Source organism: Aptenodytes forsteri, unplaced genomic scaffold (assembly GCF_000699145.1).
Source record: "Aptenodytes forsteri isolate BGI_AS27 unplaced genomic scaffold, ASM69914v1 Scaffold72, whole genome shotgun sequence".
NCBI classification, from domain to species: domain Eukaryota; kingdom Metazoa; phylum Chordata; class Aves; order Sphenisciformes; family Spheniscidae; genus Aptenodytes; species Aptenodytes forsteri.
The window spans coordinates 184,911-203,469 of record NW_008796193.1 but is presented as its reverse complement, the minus strand read 5'-3'; the positions used below and the strand labels follow the sequence as shown (position 1 = coordinate 203,469).

Here is an 18,559-nt window from a genome sequence, read left to right as displayed (position 1 = left end):
AAAAAAAAAAAAAAAAAAAAAGAGATGGACAGACAACAGTCTGTTGTGTATCTGCATTCAGAGACCAAGATGAAACGTTTCCCATTGTGGCAGGAGCTGAACAGCTACCTCCTTCGCAATTAGTTTCCTTAATTGTAAAGGGCCAATGATTAGACTGCAGGGCAGCAACAGAAGCTGGGATTAGGCTCCTCAACCACTCACATAGTAGTAGTCTCCAAAACTCCTTATTCATGCTAGAGGTGGAAGACTTTTGACATCCCCACATCTACTGCCAACTCCCTACCTTACTGCTCACAACGTTCAAGCCCTGGCAGAGGGTTAGTCTTTCTACCACCACAGTGATGGTGGTACCACACTAACACCACCTAGCACTGTTGTGCTAGGTCTTTGACTAATCATTTAGTCAAAGCCTGGACATCTGCCACTGGTGAGGCTCTAGGATATTCATTTCAGTACCAGCCCTATCAGGAACCAACACCACTACCCCCACAAGGAAATCTTGTGTGCTAGGCAGTAGAAAACAGTTTAATTCTTATTCCAGCGAGTGTGATATATGGACAGTATAAAAAGATGATGTCCACCAGACCTTTTAGAAATAGCAAATGTTTAACAGCCACCTTCAGACACTTTTTTCCCCGCTGTATTTCCTCTTCCAACTCCACCTACAATCCAATTTAGCTGAAGTAAACACTGCCTCATTTACATTAGCAACTTAGAAACTTAGTTCTGCAACAGCATTTGTTTTCCCCCTTTGCAAAGTGTTTACTATGGAAAAAAAGAAACCAAAACAAAACTTCTGTTTAGACAGGTGCTGTGTGAAACACTGTAGTGAGGAGAAAGTGCAGCTGTTCCAGAACATGACACAAAGGAGTGACATCAATTACTAAGACATGAAGAGTTCCCATACTGGAAACGTGATCAGATGCTTCTCAGACAGAGACAAGCTGCTGAAGCCCAAGTCTGCCACCACAATGTCAGTTTGCAGCAAAAGCTGCAGATGGTCTAGAGCTGACTGTAAAAATCATGTGCAGATTAAAAATACTACTGACTTCAGTAGTATCACTTCTTAGCACCTGGTGCTTTGCTTAGATAATGTCAGAAACTGAAAAAAAAATCATGGGAAGCATCCACATGAAGAACATCCCCTCCAAAAAAACAGTTCACCTTTTGATGAACTTGGGCGTATGCCACCTCAGCTTCACTGGCATATGCTTCTATGAACTAACTGTGGTGGAGTTCCATGTTGCACACGTGGATTCTGGACAGAATCCAGCTCTCACTTCTACCAAAAACTGTCAGATTTGAGACCACGCAGGGGTAAAATATGTAGGAGCTACTATGTAGTAACACACAGACAGCTGAGCACTGCACTGCAACTCAGAACCTTCCTGAAAGCCCTTCTGCTTTTCCTATTACGAAAGGATGCTCTTTTAGTAAAGCCTAGGATCTCACTCTATTCCCTCCATTTCAGGGCTGGGCTGCAAAGAGCAATATAATGTCTAGTGTTGAATCATCCAGCTAAGTATGAGAGAGAGTAGTAGTTTGTGGTTAAACATCTAAAAAAAATTTTAAATTAGGTTTGCTGGCCCCAAATGAAATAGCTGACTTCTATGGGTGGGTCAGCCCTTAAGTTTTTCTTCATTAAGATAGGTACTATGTAGAGCTGGCCCCAGAACGCTTAGCACTACTGAACCACACCCATATCTGACATATCTGGTCTGGCAGTTTCTTCATCTTGTCATTAATCCAAGATTCATTTTACTTTTCTTTAAGCTATGAACTTACTGTTCAGATTTTCCTCCAAGCAGCAAATCCACGGCCTTCAGGATTACAGCAGAGAAACATAGTGGAGCCTGTCAAAGTTTTAACCGCTGCAATTGATAATGTCTGTCTTCAGCTGCTCCAACTTTGGGCTGCACATGCCTCCCTGCTTCTGCATGCCTCCCTGCTTCTGTCTGGACCAAAGTAGAAGGAAATTTGCCTAGCCAGTGAATGCAGAAGGCGGCTGAAGCACCCAGATGAAGACAGCCCAATACAGTACAGTACATAACTTCTCTTAAGATTTCCCCTCAGGGCCTGATGGGAGTATAGAGTATCACTTCACCTGCACTTAAGGGTTGCAGCAACATTTGAAACCCAGCTAAGCCTCTCCTGCTTTAGAGACCAACTACTCTTTGAAATCAATTACACAATGCTTCCAAGTAAGCCAACAAAAGATAGCTTACTAGCTCCCTCATAAGACTTATCTTATGAATTATGACTGCAGACATCTACTGCTTTCCAATTATTATTATTATTATTATGAGCTATAGCACTAATTCAGTTCATTAGAGGCAAGAATAGCTCCTAACACATTCTTGGAAATAAAAAAATGCAGTAGTTTTGAAAAAAATGTATAATTTCTTACTATGCTGAGTTCTCTTGAAGTTATTATACACACTGTCACTTAATCTTTGAAGTCCTTTGGAAATTGTTTGCTGTTGCCTTAATAGAATCACAACATCTGTATCAACTGTAGATCTGCAGCTCCATCACTTACCTGATCAAAGAGTTGCTTCCCTGTAGTGTTGGGCTGGATGGCAAACTCCAGCTCAGCATCCATGGTGGTAACACGCACACTAATCTGGAAGACAAAAAATGAATCATCACAACACATGCTTTAAGTGACACTACCCAATAATGAAAACCAACATCTGCCTACAGCCAGGGACCAGCTGCCAAGCCTCCAGGAACTTCACTGCCAGTGGTTACAAAATCACCTGCCCTGCCAGCAGAGTGCTCCCAGTTCCCCTGTAGAATATAAAACTTTCCTGTTTCACAGTGTAAGAGTTTACCCTCTCTGTTCCTACTAATATTCTCATCTATATACTGACACATGTGAGAGCCATTTGCAGCTTATGAAGTTGAATTTCTAGTGTAGAACATTCTGGTGTCTTTCACAAAAGCAGAGATGTTCCAAACCTCGGTACGCACAACCAGACATCCAACCCTTGCATTTGAAGAATGAATATCAAGGAAGTCCCTGGAAGCATTAACAGCTCAGCCTGCTACAGAAGACTAGTCAATACTAACAATACCATTCCAGTTTCCATGGGTATTTGGAGAAATTATAAGGCACAATTCCTGATATGCTCCAAGGGCTGTGGGTACAAAGCAGCCAGAACACAAGGATGATCTCATGTGCTAAGGCAAAAAGGATGCATGCTGAACTAACTTACGTACTACTACGTGCAGACCCTTCACAAAGCAGTAGAAGTATCTCTATATAGTTGCTTACTGCTTTCCAATTCTTTCAGGGAGGTGAAAATCTCTGAACACTGAAGAAATGGTTTAGGTGTAATTTAATATTGCAGTAAAGATTTCATTAGCCTTAGACGTAAGATGATCATGAATCATCTTCCAGAAGAAACATTATTTGACACACTCTATCTTGAGAGGAAAGTCTCACCATCACATTTCCACCTGTGAAATGAAAGTGGCAAGGGATTGCAGTAAGGGAGTTTGCAGTTTCATCCCACAGAAGCAGGAAGACATCTGTACATCTTTCACCAACAGTTCTCATGAAGCAAGTTAAACAGCAGAGGCATTTCACCTCAAACATTAGTGTAAAACATAGCCAATTCCATCCATAACTCCTGATCATTACTGGAAAACATCATGCAGATTCTTAGGGGTAGATAGGAATACTCCTGCCTGAACGCAGATGCCTTAACTTTTGACCAGGCAAAAGTAAGGCCTGCAAGTACACCAAGCTGAGAATTCATTTCTATTTGCGTATCTATGAAAAAGGTAAAGATATTTCATAATTTATGAACACAAGGTGCAGATATTTTAGATCAAGCTGTTTTAATGCTTTTCCATCAAAGCAAAGGTTCAAAACTTGAAGTTGTACAGACGAGAGACTCACAGTGCACCAAACCCCAGCATACAGGCCTTGCATTCATAGTTCTCATTCTTACCAACAGCCATTTACCCCACATCAACAAATCCTGATTTATGTGCTCTTACGTGAAATCAATCCTTCTTAGCACACTCCACCAGCCTTCCAGGGGTGAGGGGAATTATGCTGTGAACAGTTTCAGTAAGAATAACTCAAACTCACATTTAGATTATAAGCTAACCACATGACACTAGAGACCAAAAAAGCTAGAGTAAGCAGAGAAATATTCAAGGAACCACCCAATACTGATACGATCACAGCCAGTTCTGATCCCTGTATTTCTACTGAGTACATGGACAGATTTCACATCTTGTTTACTAAGAAAGCAGCAGCAGTCTGCAGGAGAGCTACAACTAGGGGTTTTCTTTTCCCATAAGCAAGAAGCATTCTGCTAGTTAAGTCCAAGTCAAGTGTCGAAAGAGACCACTACCTCCAAATACATTTTGAAGTTTCCCAAAAAGCCTACTTGAGCCTAGGCACACCACTATTTTGTACTTGATAACCCCTCGTGATGAACCTAAAGGCTTTCTTGTTTTAAGTTTAGCTAAAAATTTAAGCATATTCTGTAAAAGGTTAAAGGTAGGCTTAGCACAGCAAAGCTGAAGTCAAGAAGAGTTGCAGTTCTAATTGTTGCATACATAAGGAATGCTATTTAGACATTATTGGAGCAAAGATATCATGAACAAGCAGACCAGGAGTAAGTTGGCTTTTAAACACTCTGAACCTTCTGACACAATGAAGTCAAACTGAGGAAAAACCATCCCATAGAAGTAGCAAGGAAAGAGCAAATGAACTAAACTCATCAGCAATCAACCTTCGTTTAAAATTAGCAGCTTTCAATAGCATGCAGTTGCCTTAAGTTCTCTTGCTATACCTTCCCAAAATTATTCTCCTCAGATCCTATATGTTGACAATTGGCTAATTTCACAGTGCTTTGGTGAACGAAGAATCCAGTCACTTGCTAGAAGGGCTGAATGCACCCCAAAACAGCTTTGCTACTTATACTTGGAAAGCAGTCTCTTCTACCAGAAAGAGTGCAGGCTTGTAAGTCTGACTTGCCCAGCACACCTACCAGCGAGAGCAAAGATGTCCATAAGCCACGACTCAGTATAGAAGGGGTTACATTAAATGAGCCATTGAGCAACAGGTTGCTTTTTGTTAGTTTAAAACTCTTTCCCTTTCACCTAAAACACTAGCATATCAGCTACCATGAAAGAAAAATAGTCTTTTTGGTCCACTGTTTATGGATAAAACACAGTAGCTACTCTTAACTGATATCATCTGCATAGGTGATTGAACGCTGAAGTATCTGAGCGCAGAGGAAGCACCAGAAAACAGAACTGAAAACATTTGTGGCAGCTCTTTGCAACCTGTGCTCAAATAGCTTTTAAGCTATTCGGAGCAAATCAGACCTTAAAATTTAAAATAAAGCTGCTTCAGTAAGTATCCTCATAATTCATGCAGAATACTTATTTGTAAGACTCACATCTTTGTTAGCACAGTAAAATAAGGTCCCATGCTGGAACCAGCAAAATTCCCTCATTGTCACTCAAATGCACTTAAGCTATCTGACCAGTTATCATCCTTCAACTAGTACATTGAATAGGAAGAGATATACTTTTTTCCCCTAGCAGGGCCCCCTGTGCTCAACATGAGTAGCAACCTAAGGTTTAGAAGCAGCAAAGTGTTGAACCGGGTCTGCACTTGCAACTTCAGCCTATGCTATTTTAGAAGACAGCATGAGCTAAGATACCACAGGAAACAGGCTTGTCCTTTAGAGAACCACACCCTGGTAATGCTAGCTTCCCTGATCTGAACAAAGTTTTAACACATTCAATAGCATACTGCTGTTAACTGTCAGCAGACCGAGCTGGGGAAAGCATGTCCTGGGCTGTACCAGTGACATTTTAACCACTAGTTTCGTAGTAATTTAATACTTGGCTGAAAAGTTAGTTTGCTGTAAAATTGAGCTTTAAGCAGCCTCTTGGGTGTGGAAACAACATACAAATAATTTTTTCCCATATGTTACCAAGCCCGGGTTTTTTTGAGCCAGTTGTTGTGAACTGGAAAAACAGAGTGAGGTTGCTACTATTTCAGGTGGTGGGAGGCACTGCTTTCTATTCCCAGTTAGCAGATAAGAGGCCTGACAATACTGCAAAGCAGATGCAGCTTTACCAAGTGTTTTGTTTCATTTCAAGAGCCTGCATACTGGGACAGAAATACAAATCAGTTCTCCTAGCATGTAAAAAGGCTGAAAAACCAAGCACCAAGGGGGCTTCGTTCTGAAAGATACCCAGGGGCCACCTCATTATTGGCAAGTCAGTTTCACTGATCTTAATGGTGCTCTGCCTGCAGCTCAAACTACAAGAGATCTACGGACTGCTATAATCTCTACCTGACAAGTAAGTGCCAGGCACTGCATGCTTACCTTCATCCTCCTCATTCAAAGTCCTACTTTTAGTAAAACCACTCTACTGAGGCATTCACAGCCAAGTACTGCCCAACACAGATGTTACACAAGGGTTACACAACAAAAGTGCTATACCAGAAGAAAGCCAGCATGATCCAGTCCCATCATAATTTAGACTTTTTTGCCTTGTCCCTTGAGAATTACCCTGCCAAAGCACTTTTAAACCATTTATCTAGTTTACCATCAATGCTTATTCTAAGAAAAGCCTCAAGATTCATTAGCATTAAGCTTTTATACTTTGTATTTCTAAACCATCTAATGAGGTTTACCTAGGTTTGAGGGCTGGCATAACCATCAGCATGCTTACCGTTTGGGTTGCAAACAGAATAAATGCTCCTCAATAAGAGAACCAACTTGGACTGCTGAGCATATACAAATCTAGCTCTGTCAGTCCAGACAGCCAAGGTGCACACTGCTGAGAGGTAAGGAGCACAAGTAAATACAGTGAGAAAAAGACACTGCCCACCAGCGATCAGATCACAAGGTCCATGGTGGCAGCACTCATCGCCAAGTACACTACACCTCTTTTCCAAAATTTATTGTTAGTAAGCTTTTGTCTTAAACTTTCAACACTCAGGAGGTGTTTTTAGAGGACTTACTGGATTTCATCATCAACAGATTTACCAAAAATACTATCCTAACACAGTAATTTATACTCAAATTCTATTTAAAGTCACTGAAATTTTCATCATAGCATTTATAATGCACTCACTGCTGCATCCAAGTGTCTGCAACCCTCTAGAGTCTGCTTAGATCTTAAACAAGCAGAAGTTTTACCCTAGTAGGTGGCCTCTAAATAGCCTTCTTTAGTCTTTCCATCATTATTTAATATAATATTTTGCATACAAACAGCTAGCAACATTATATGAAAAGTTTACAGAGGAGGCCACCTTGCATATTACAAGAAAATTCAAGTATCACATTTGAACAGGCAAATTTACACTCACCAAGCTAAAAAAATACTCAAGAAAAAAGCTCATATTTAACTGATTCATTTCATAACAGCTACAGGAAAGAGCTAGAAACCTAGCAACTCTTCCTCTTCTCTATTTGAGGAATTACCATTGTTCTACCAGTCTAAGCACAGCTAAAGATTGCCACTACCAGAGCATATTAAAGAGCTTCCTGCTGCTAAGGACAGTGTTGTGGTGAAGGCAAGACCTCCTGCACAGACACAACTTCTTGCATGGAAGAGACGCTGTTCCAGCCCCCACAGCAGCTGCAGCCAAAGAAAGCTCCTTTTGATAGGCAAAAGCTTCCACAAGCTACAGGACACCACCACCCTCCTCCCATGGTGTTTAGCAGACTACAGGAGACAGACTTAATAGACAGTGATACCAGGCACTTATCTGCAACATCTTTTCTGAAATTTTAATATTGCCCATATACCTTCAAGTCTCACTTTCTGCCCCACTGAGACTCCCAATAAGTTTTACTAGCAGCAATGATTATCAGTTATCTTCCAGGTCTCTGAGTGAGCCCTACTAATAACCTGCTATAACTACTTCCTAAGATGAAAATTTGTAGCTACATATGGCAGGACAAACAGGAAAGACTGATACCGTCACACTAAGTAACGGATGTATTACTTGTACTAATGCCCCAGCGTGTAGAGCAGTGCAAGAGGTAGAACAGACAATTCTGTTTGTCATAAGTTGAGACAGGAACAGAGTACTAGGAAATACATATCAGAATAATAGGTAGAGTCAACACAACAGAGTATCAACCTCTGAAAAACCCTGACCCTGAGCTAAAGCTTCTTTCCTCCCTGAATTTCCTGAATGCAAGGAAGCTGTTATACCCTGCTGGTCTGTAGGCTTCAAGCTTCAGATATTCATGCTTCCCAGGTTCAAGCCACCAAGTGGACTATTTCTGGAAAAAATTGCATAGGGAAAAGTCATACTTTATTGCTCATTTGACTGTTACAGAACAGAAGTAAGTTCAGTTAAGAAGAAATTCCAGGCCATCCTTTACAGGCCCTCTATGCTATAGGGCACCAGTTCACCCAGCAGTTACTGCACGTAAAGATACTAGACTAACACCATGCATCAGTTCCAACAGCTCTGACCAGAGAAGCACATCAAATCCAGCTGGAGTTGCATGAACTCTGAACTCAAGGTCTCATAAGGCACCCTAATAATCTAAAAGCCTTCCCAGTTTTGGCTTTCAGCAAGATTAGCAACCATATAGTAAGCATAACAAGAATTGTTCCCCTGTCCCTTAAAACGCACAACTGTTTTCTGGAGGACAAATGCTCCCCAGGGCTGCGTTTCACTTCCCACCATGCTGGCCAGCCAACACGGGCCCCACTGTGAGGACAGGAGTTGCACACTGATCTGCAGAGCATACCAGGGCATCGTGCTTTGCACAGCCTCAGAACAGCATCAGAGGTAATGCCCCCCCACCTGCAGCACCAGCGATACTCACAGACATCTGGCTCCTTCCAGCACTCTGCCGAAACAGTCCTGGGTCCTCTGTGTCAGGGTGAGGCTGGAATCGGATCATGTGAAAGCGCTTGCAATTTCTAAAGGGATTACACTTAATTAAACCAAGCCCCCTTCCAGCAGTCTTAAAGGGCCTTTTCATACCCCTAAGCTCATCAGGGAACAGAACTGCAGCAGGCACATCCCAGGCACCAGCCCTGGCCCCGCCGCACTGCAGCCCCCAGAGAGAGCATTAACCCTCCAGACAGTTCCCTGGAGCTTCCCAGCCCTCTCCACCACCCTCCTCCCAGCTCAACCAGGGACACAGCACTCCTCACTTGACTGGAGCCACAGGGGGGCCAATAAGGCCAAGGAAGGCATCCCATTCCACCCCACTGTAACAATTTGAATAAAGTCACCATAATATAGTGGAGGAGGAAGCTTGCCCACCTTTGATGCACTCAGTACCAGTGAGCCAGAAGTACCATTTATGTGCTATAGAGTACATGTTATAACATCACCCTTACAGGCACTGATTGTGTCTTGGCTTTGTTTTGGTACCTAACTACAGCCTGTAGCAAGAACTCACCCTTTAAAGAATCCTTAATGATTTTAGTGCAGAGCCTGAAGACGAAGAGCTGATGTTACAGAAAAATTGAGCTTCCTTGCACATACATCTTTTAGTCATCTTATGCTAAGACTAAAAATGGACACAAGCAAAGATCATTATCTGAAAACGTTTTACTAGGTATGTAAGACACCCCCATGACTGTTGTAAGAGGAAAAAAAAAATTGCACTTTCCCCACCCATCCCCTGTTCTCTTTGCACATTTGACAGCACAGCATCTAAGCTCATTTTGCAGAAGTAGTTGTCAGTTATTCAGTTGGGGCTATCTTTAATGTCATTTCCGACAAAGCCAGACAGATACAGAGTTGACTGTACCTTTCAGCAATACCCTAGTTATAAACACATCCCAATTGTCTGCACCTGCTGTATGTTAAGGCATAACACAGGACAGTCAGCTATAGATTGTGGATCAAATTTCTGAAGGTACTGAGATGCCTACAGATCTTGCCGCTTACTGCCTTTCTTATGCATTAAGTTACCTTATGCACCCAACCACCATTTAAAACTAGCTCAATATTACAAGCTTCAGACTACTTTACATGAACATGACACACATAGCTGTCATTAAAGCACAAAAAATGCCAACTGTAACAGTCAGACTCGGCAAGAAATGGCAGGTTTACATGAAGCTTACAGTAAAATTTCATCCACTGTTATACTGAATTCCACAGCTCAGTGTCATCTACTAAGGGAAATTTCAGTTTGTACCAATAATAAAACTAAATTAAAAGCCACCTGCAGAGGGAGGACAGGCTTCTCTGTAAGCAGCCAGCAACAAAGGGAACAAGGGACAGGATACTCCAATCTCAATTAATGGGCTCAACCACTGTTTGAGTTCAGCTTGGCAGAGACATCAAGAACTATAGTCGGAAAGCACAGTAAGAAGCTACGCTTATTAGCTTCAGTAACAAATATTTGTTTCTGGCCTATTCCCTTATCCCCACCACCCCCCTTGCAGAGGGATGGAGGAGATCATACATCTAGTGTGCTATGAAACACACATCACTGGCTCTAAACCAAAAACCACGAGGAACTGGCAGCATCCTCCAGATTCCACTGGAAAGCGCATATTGCTGCTGACTGACCTGGAGATCACAGTCACAGACTCAAGGAGAGTCCATAACCACTGGATTTATGTGCAGAGCCCTATAGCCATATATGCAATATACTGCTCTACCCTAAGTATACCACATGTATTAATAAGTTCACTTAAAAAAAACCCAACAAACTTCCTTCATTTAAAATCAAGTGGCAGATATGGCTGAGCAGCACCCCATCAATAAAATCTCATACTTAGGTCAGCATTTGAACTAAAAATTATAAAAGAGCAAATCACTTGAATTGCAACATGATTATCATATACAAGCAAGTTGGCTAAATGATAAACTGAAGAAAAGCTGGGAGAAGGCACCACCAGCTGACATCCCAGGAGGACAAACAGTTCTGTTGGTTCTGGTGCCCTCTGAGGCCGTGGAAGGTGTTGAGCTGCGCCCCACTCCACTGCAGCACAGGCTGGTCTGCAGGCAGGGAAGATGCAGCTGCTGCAGCGCAACTTCACTGCACAGCCCTGTGGTCACATGAGCACCAGAAAGCCCCATCAGGGAAGCAACTGGGCTAAATCTAACTAGATTTGCACTCATGTGGTCTTATTCCTTCCCTGTGAAGAAGCACAGCAGCAAGCCAGCTTAGATTCAGAAACCGCTGTGGAGCCACACCTTAACAAAGTCACATTAGAGCTGTGTCCCCCCCTCCACTGGTTGCTCTTAGTCCCTAGCAAGGCAAGATGACCTATGTGGGCAGCAAGCTGCAGCTTTCACACAGCTTCAGGACCCAAGCTGTTGAGGACAGCAAGAGGAAAAAGCTGCCACAGGAAGCGAGCCACAGCAACAGCAGGCAAGACTGAGAAAGTTCACAGCTTTGAAGAGTCTGCTTGCAGAAACTGAACAGAGGAGGAGGGAGCACCTGAGCTGCAGGAAGCCAGACATGCCCTGTGACACAAGTGTGCATCTGACACTTCTCACACTTCAGCAGAGACACCGAGGGGGTGTTGCCAGTGCAGAAAGTGCTCTACCCGTAACTTCCAACAAAACTCACCTCTAAAGCACTTTTTACCAACACGGGGCAGGGGGAAGCTGGTTACAGCACACTGGCCATTAAAAAGCTACGCTGCAGGTTACCCACTCTTCTAGCACTTGGTGACTAACATGGAAATGTTTAGAAGTACCTCTGCCCCATGCGGAGCTTGGAAGAGCAGAGAATTTCTGCTTTATCTAACAAAGGGATTCAAAATAAGCTGATTCTGTGTCCATGCCAACAGCATTTTCTATACAAGTTTTCTGACAGGGTTTATAGCAGGCATTGTATCCAGTGGTTGAAAGAGCCAATCCCTATTCTTGAAAAAGTATAAGGAGAAGAGACTGACTGAGGTGGCTCTAAAAATCTGGTACAAAATACAATACTAAATAGTAAATACTAATACTAGTCAGTTTCAGACAGGAAACCAAGTGACTTATCCTAATATAAACCCTCCTGTCATACTATAGTATCGGAGCTCCAAATATGTATTTGTTTGGCTGTTAACACAAGAGACTATTTTGAGATTAATTGGGACTGCTCATCTCAGGAAAATAAAGGAAAATAAAATTCTTCCATACAGCCAGTGGTAAACAGGAATGTTCCCATTTAGAAAAAAAAAAAATCCGTTTCCTTGAAGACACTTGCTGCCATTGAAAAAGGTAATGCCTACAGAGCAGAGCAACACAGCAGTATACTGTTGCTTTTCTGGTTCTCAAGACTAAGTGTGAGAAGCCACAGCTGCCTTCATTTTGAAGTCCCCCTTTGCAACTGATCAATACCTAGTATTCGGAGGGGCCTGAGTACAGGGTAACCAAGTGAAGCCTGAGGGAATCCTCCTTGCAGGACATGTCCATCAGTCCAGAGATCAGTTACTCATATCTAATCAGGGAGTCTACTTCAGGCATCCTTATACAAACTAAAGCTTCTTTTTTTTCCTTAAGCGGTGAAGAATCAGATTTATTACCCCCAAGGACAGTCTCTCTAAAAAAAATGGTCTCCCGCAAACCACATTCACAGAGCTCACAAGAGGGCTTCAAAAAAAGCCTAATTCTTATGCAAAGGGACTGACGTTTGCAGTTGCCTTACTTTAGAGGCCTTCACTCACCTACCCTGCCCCAACTTTTCAGTTTTCTCATAATCAATGTTTGAAAGGTCCAGAGCTGTCATCTTTGATTGGTACTAGCAAGCACACACTAAATGGAAGAATGCAGAGTCATGCAAAGCCAGGGCTATGCCAATGCTTCTTAATAGGTTGGAGAACTCAGCATTTTAGAACTCTGGAGGCATCATTTACCCAATTTAATTAGTGATCTGATTTGGACAGGCAACTTTTTCAGGAATAAAAATTCTATTCTATAGGAAGATTACTACAAAGTTATTCATTCAAAACAATAAAAAACAAAAGACAGGGAATTCCCCTGCCCCCTACACAGCATGGCTTCCGAAATCATTAATGACATGTTTCCAAGTTAAAGCTACTTGAATATAATTCCCTCCTTTTCAACCAAGCAGATAGTAAGTAGTCACATCCTACCAGTGGTGTTTCAACACCATGGCTCCTAGCAGCTTGCCACCCTGTCCAGAGGGCAAACAAGTTTCAGTTTGACAAAAGGAGTTGCAAGATGAGAATACTAAGCTAGTAAAAGAATCCATGGGTGGATCCCCACATTTACAGTCAAGTCCAGATACTTGTATGCCACTTATTACACAATTTACTCACAACTTTGTGCAATGGATCAATTCCTCTATTTTTGCCATTTCCTTTCTCATAAATAGACTCCTTATGCACCTCCCTTCGCTTTCCTGTAGCTGTTCCAAGCCATTAACATTGCCGTTTGCTATTTCTTTAGAGCTAGTTTGAAGAGACCATCAGAATAACTATATTTGTACCTGTTCTTTGAGCTACCCAGAGAACATCCTTTACTAGTCAAAACCCAGAAGGGGATTAAAAAAAAAATCATGGGGAAAAACCCTGAGCCCTCTTCCACAACATCTGGATCAGGAGGTGAAACTCAGAGCAACATCTAGCCATATGCAGTTACCATCATTCAACTTCTACACCCCGGGTAGCTTTGGGTTTTGTTTTGGGTTTTTTTGTTTTGTAAATACCCATTTGTTTTGTGCCTGTTAGAAGGTGCTATTCTCTGGAGAAATAGTATATGCTATTATGGCCTCTGCACCCTAATAGTAGGGTTGGCAGTTGTACTTCACATGTCTGAGCTTAACCACATCCCTAGCTAAAGCTCTTCAACTTAAAGGCAGTCAGCAGGGCAGTGGGTGTGTCTGAAATGCCAGCAGTGGTATGGGTGACATTCCTCACAGCTACTGTGTGCCCCTCCTAGGCAATCCTATTCACAGGTTACAAACAAGTATTTTGTGCCCCCCCACCCCTTAAATTGTACACCGCACACTAGTGTTATGATCCTGGCTGCTCCTGCAGTAACTTAACCAGCAAAACAGTCTTCTGAGAAGACTCCTAGAGGGCAGCTTTTCCCCCCACCCCTAAACTTGCCTTAGTCTAGTTCTGCCCTCCCAAGCTTCATTCCAAAGGCAGGGGATTTCCCAGTACTGTTTAACAGCTGCAAAGACCCAGTTCAAGGGGTTAAGCAGACAAGCCTGGTAGCCAAGATGCATTTCCAGACAGCCAATAAGCTTTCCAAACCTAGCATCCAGTGGATGTCTGCCAAAATTACAAACAGCTATTTTGCTGGAAGGGGCTCAAAACAAGATCAAGACAGGATGCTAACAACACGATCAAGACAGGATGCTAACAACACAAGTGTGAGCTGCATAGAGGCACCACATGTACAGTAAGTACTTGAGGTTCATGAGCTAATAGACTAAATATTCATTCCCTACGTAAAGGTCTCTAAATTCACCTGTGGTTAAGAATTGTTTTAGCGGTAACTTGGAATTGAGGGCAAATAAAAAAAAAGCTATGCTCAGACGCTCTGCTTCTCATTCAAGAAACTTTCCACAGGGAAGACAGCATGAAGATAACTGCTGTGACTAAGCTCCTCCTTCCAAAGGATTCTAGTGTTTGGATGAACAAGTCAGAAGGGTGCTTATCTGTTTCACATGCTTCTCTGTTCTTCAACCAAGAGACACCTAGCATTTCAGCTCACTGGTAATGAGAGGGGCAGCTGAACACAGGGTTGCCTGTTTCAGACATCCAAAGCACTGCCTGGGTGTGGCACACCAAGTTCTTGGCCAGCTCACAGCACTCACTGAATATCTGAACAATAGCCAGACTTCTAGGAGCTAGAACACAGCCTTACTGTGGGATCTGACTGCCCAGACTATGAGCCATCCCTCCAAATTTAACTGCAGGCACAGTCAAGTGTGAGGTAAAGCTGTTTCATCATCCTGTGATTTTCAGTTTTATCATTTCCAGTGTGCTAGACAAATCCTGCAACTTCCTTTCAGTACAGGGTCTCATTTAGGCTGTCTGCCTTTTCATACCTATTTAGGTCATGGTTCCCTAAAATGCAGGATTTCCCTGAAATGGCTCAGTTCTATGCTTCTTTTTAATATTCAGTTTCCCCACCCACATTTGCTTCCCTCGCCACCAACCTATTTTAGGTTTTTAATAGCTCTATTGGGACTGTACATAGTTTATAAAAGACCAGCTTGTGATTGCTGAAGTACCTTTTGTTACTTTAAGCTCCATCTAGTTCAAGCACTTGAGCTTTCCTAATATAGAGGAGAGTAGCTACAACACCAAGATACACAGAACCGCGTGTCCCAAAGGGCTCCCAAATGGGCGCAGAGCTGCTCAGGGAGCCGCAGAGAGCAGTGCCAGCACATGCAGGGTGTGGTCCCACCACCACAGCAAACCATCCCAAACAGCCTGCACTCTCCCACTGCCTTCTTTGGGTTCTTATTAGCACTCCATGACTACGCCACAAGCAGGACCAAAGAATGAATCAGGCTGAGAATAACTCAGTTAAATTTTCCAGCAGAACCATTTAATTGGTCCAATTCACTACATTTACACAGGGGCACTGCTACTGGCACAGATTACAGGAAGAGGGAAGGGTAAGATGGCTTTTTGGGTACAATTGGACAAGATGGGCCAAGCTATTGAACCACTTCTTATTCCTCACTCCCAGGCACTCCTGCTTTATCCTTTGCAGTAGCTCTGATACACAACCCCTTGGTGAGGTTTATCACTCATCAAGCCACATGTGCACATGCCATTAACCCAGCTTTCTGCTGAGCTAGCAGAACAGAACTGATGCACTATTGAGTTGGACTAACTGAGGCACACAGATGGGAGCAAAACCTCACAGTGACAGCAAACCATCAAAGCTCTCAAACATGCAACCAAGTCGATCTAGTTCATTAAAGGCTGCAATTAAATGCACACTCTCAAGTTCACACTCATACACCTCTTGAAATTGGGCTATTTGAAAAGAATGCCTGATAAACTTCAGTTATCACTTGAGACCTAGATGCATGCATGAAGACATTGCTAAATGCCCAGGAATCCCAGTGGTCAAGTAACAAGTCTTCCTTTTAAATACAGGCCCATCACATACCACGCTTACAATGTACAGAATTAAGGGTAGATGATAGTTGGATATTCTATAGATCAGGCAGACACCATGAGACCAAGCAGTCAAAAACCAGCCATAGTAGAAGGTATCACTTAGGCTGTTTCAGATGCAAAAAATAAATAACATTCTGCATCATATAGCCTTTCACAGAAGGCCTGACTAAACTGAAAGAAAAAAAGACAACACTTTTTTTTTTTTTTAAATATAAGAAAACACTTAATTACCCCTTCTACTCCAGAATATTTCTTCTTTAACCTTTCAGGGAGTTCTCACAAAGTCTATTAAAAAAAAAAGTTACAGCTACCTGAACGTAATTCATACCTGGTGGACTTGAGTTAAAGGCTGTAGCTATCTCTGCAGTTTTACCGAGAGACAGAGTCATAATTTAAAGAACAGAATAAAGCCTTAGACTTCCAGTGACTGCTACAGAGTCAAGCTATTCCCAGTTTGCTACAGGGCTGCGTGTTCTGAAACAGTGCTATAAGCATTGCTAAGAAGCAACTATCAAATGCATCAGTAACATACTGCCTCAGGACTCTTGCAGCTTAACATCATCTTCTGGCCTATGCTAGCTTTGTGTGGGAAAGTGTTTTTAGAATACTGCCCGGACATAAGCAGAGGCACCCTGCATAGATCAACTGTACCAGCAAACACAACAGATAAGACAGCTGTACAAGTAACTCGGCTTATATTGTGTTCCTTAAAAAAGGGTTTGCTTTTGATAGTTTTTAATCATTATACCTGACTAGCTCTTACTTTCTCCATGCCTCTGCACTCCAGAAGATGAGGTTAAGAACTTCCAGGCACCTACACAATACTTCGCAAGTTCCAGTACTTTCCAAGTTATCTTTGTCAAGAACTATTGTCCCAGTGTAACAAAAACAAGACCCTGAACAATCCAATCTAACTTAGAAAATGATCCAACTTTGAAATTGGCCTTGCTCTGAGCATGGGGTTGGATCAGATGACTTCTAGGGTTCTCTCCCAGCTTCACTTTTTTCAATAATTTTACAAGACCTCAGAGGCTGTTGGGGAGCTACCCTAGCTTAAACATTTATAATGCTCATGACAGAAACTGACTTCTTGTATCAAGTGGGCAGGAGCTATTTCCTTACATGATTTTCAGTTTCAATATTTAGATCCTTTAAACTTCCTCTACAGAGAGGTTATGGACTATCTTTATGCAGCCAAACATACAGATATGCCAAACTGTTAGTGGTCTTCCTGAAGCTGGAGGTCAAAACTGAGAAACACAATTGAGTAGTAGGAAGAGAAATAGCCAGATGCTGAGTACATCTCCTGTGTAAGTCAACATACATGCAAATGTAACTTACAAAAGCAAACAGGAAAACTTACTAGACTAACCAGAGTCAGGGTTAGTCTGCAAAGCAACCTTCTGCAAGGAGCATTCATAAGTCAACTTGAGAGCTTAGCTCTTATTCAGACCTGCTGTGTAGGGTTGCTTTCTGGTTTTGTTTTTTGGGTTGTTTTTTTTTTCCAGGGTTTTTTTCCGTATGCTAAGGAACGGCAGCATAGGATTTGCAGGCATTAATTCAACTTTGATCAAGGCCTGGGGCTCCTTCAGCGTTCCTGCATGCAGATACCTCACCCCCAACCGTACATCTCCAGAACGCTAGGAGCAGCAAGAGCAGCTAACTACTCTTGCTCAGGCTTGTTGTGAAAACAGATAGATCCACATTAATGCATCTAATAACCCATCTTTCCCTAAGGGAATGGCAGACCAATGAAATCACTTGGTTTACAAGACCGTCTGAATCCCCTCAGATCCAAATTATTTTCGAATCCTTCCAGACACTGCCAAATCAAAGATGTCATTAGAATATTGTAAAAGCATTTCACTGGAAAGTCCTCTATGCCAAACTTTTCTGAGACCAAAGCATTTGCACACTCATTTGCAAAGAGAGAAAGAAAAACTTGAAAGGACAGAGTAATTCAGCACACAGTCCCAAGATACAAAGGAAAGAGTCACATAACATGCACCCCTCCTCCAAACTGAGGGAACCAGCTTACTGAGAAGCAAGCTATGATGCAGTGAATCTTAAATTTGAAATACCTTGTAGGAATTTGAGGGGTTCTACATAAAAAGAAGAGACACCCACCAACCAGCTTTTTTTGCAGTACGAATGACACTTTCAAAACTTAGCTATGGAAGTGGCTGGCCACCTTCTCTGACTGAGCTACATTTGGTGCTTAGTGGCAGACGAGACTTTGCACAGAGGTGAACGAAGTACAGAGCAAGCAACGAAGCCTATATATTAAATTTGTCAGAACTGAAGCAGCAAAGGAGAAGCAGGACAGCCTTCTGTCAGATTTCCACTTGGTTATTTAGCATTTGTCAGAACAAACAGAGCATTGCATTTCCTGTGTATGATGCTCAAGCAAGTATTGTTCAGGACATCTCATCTTCAGTTGATTACTCTGATCTTTCGGCAATTTGGAAGT

General features: G+C 42.4%; 1 protein-coding gene across 1 annotated transcript in view; it reads right to left on the bottom strand.

Annotated features, from left to right (window-relative positions):
• Positions 1-2,618, bottom strand: part of MSN (moesin) — a 20,658-nt gene extending 18,040 nt beyond the window's left edge. Inside the window, exon 1 of the mRNA XM_009287985.1 lies at positions 2,540-2,618. Within this exon, the coding sequence (XP_009286260.1) occupies positions 2,540-2,602 (63 nt within the window). The 5' untranslated portion in view covers positions 2,603-2,618. The remainder of the gene's footprint in view (positions 1-2,539) is intronic.
• Positions 2,619-18,559: the final 15,941 nt, after the last annotated feature.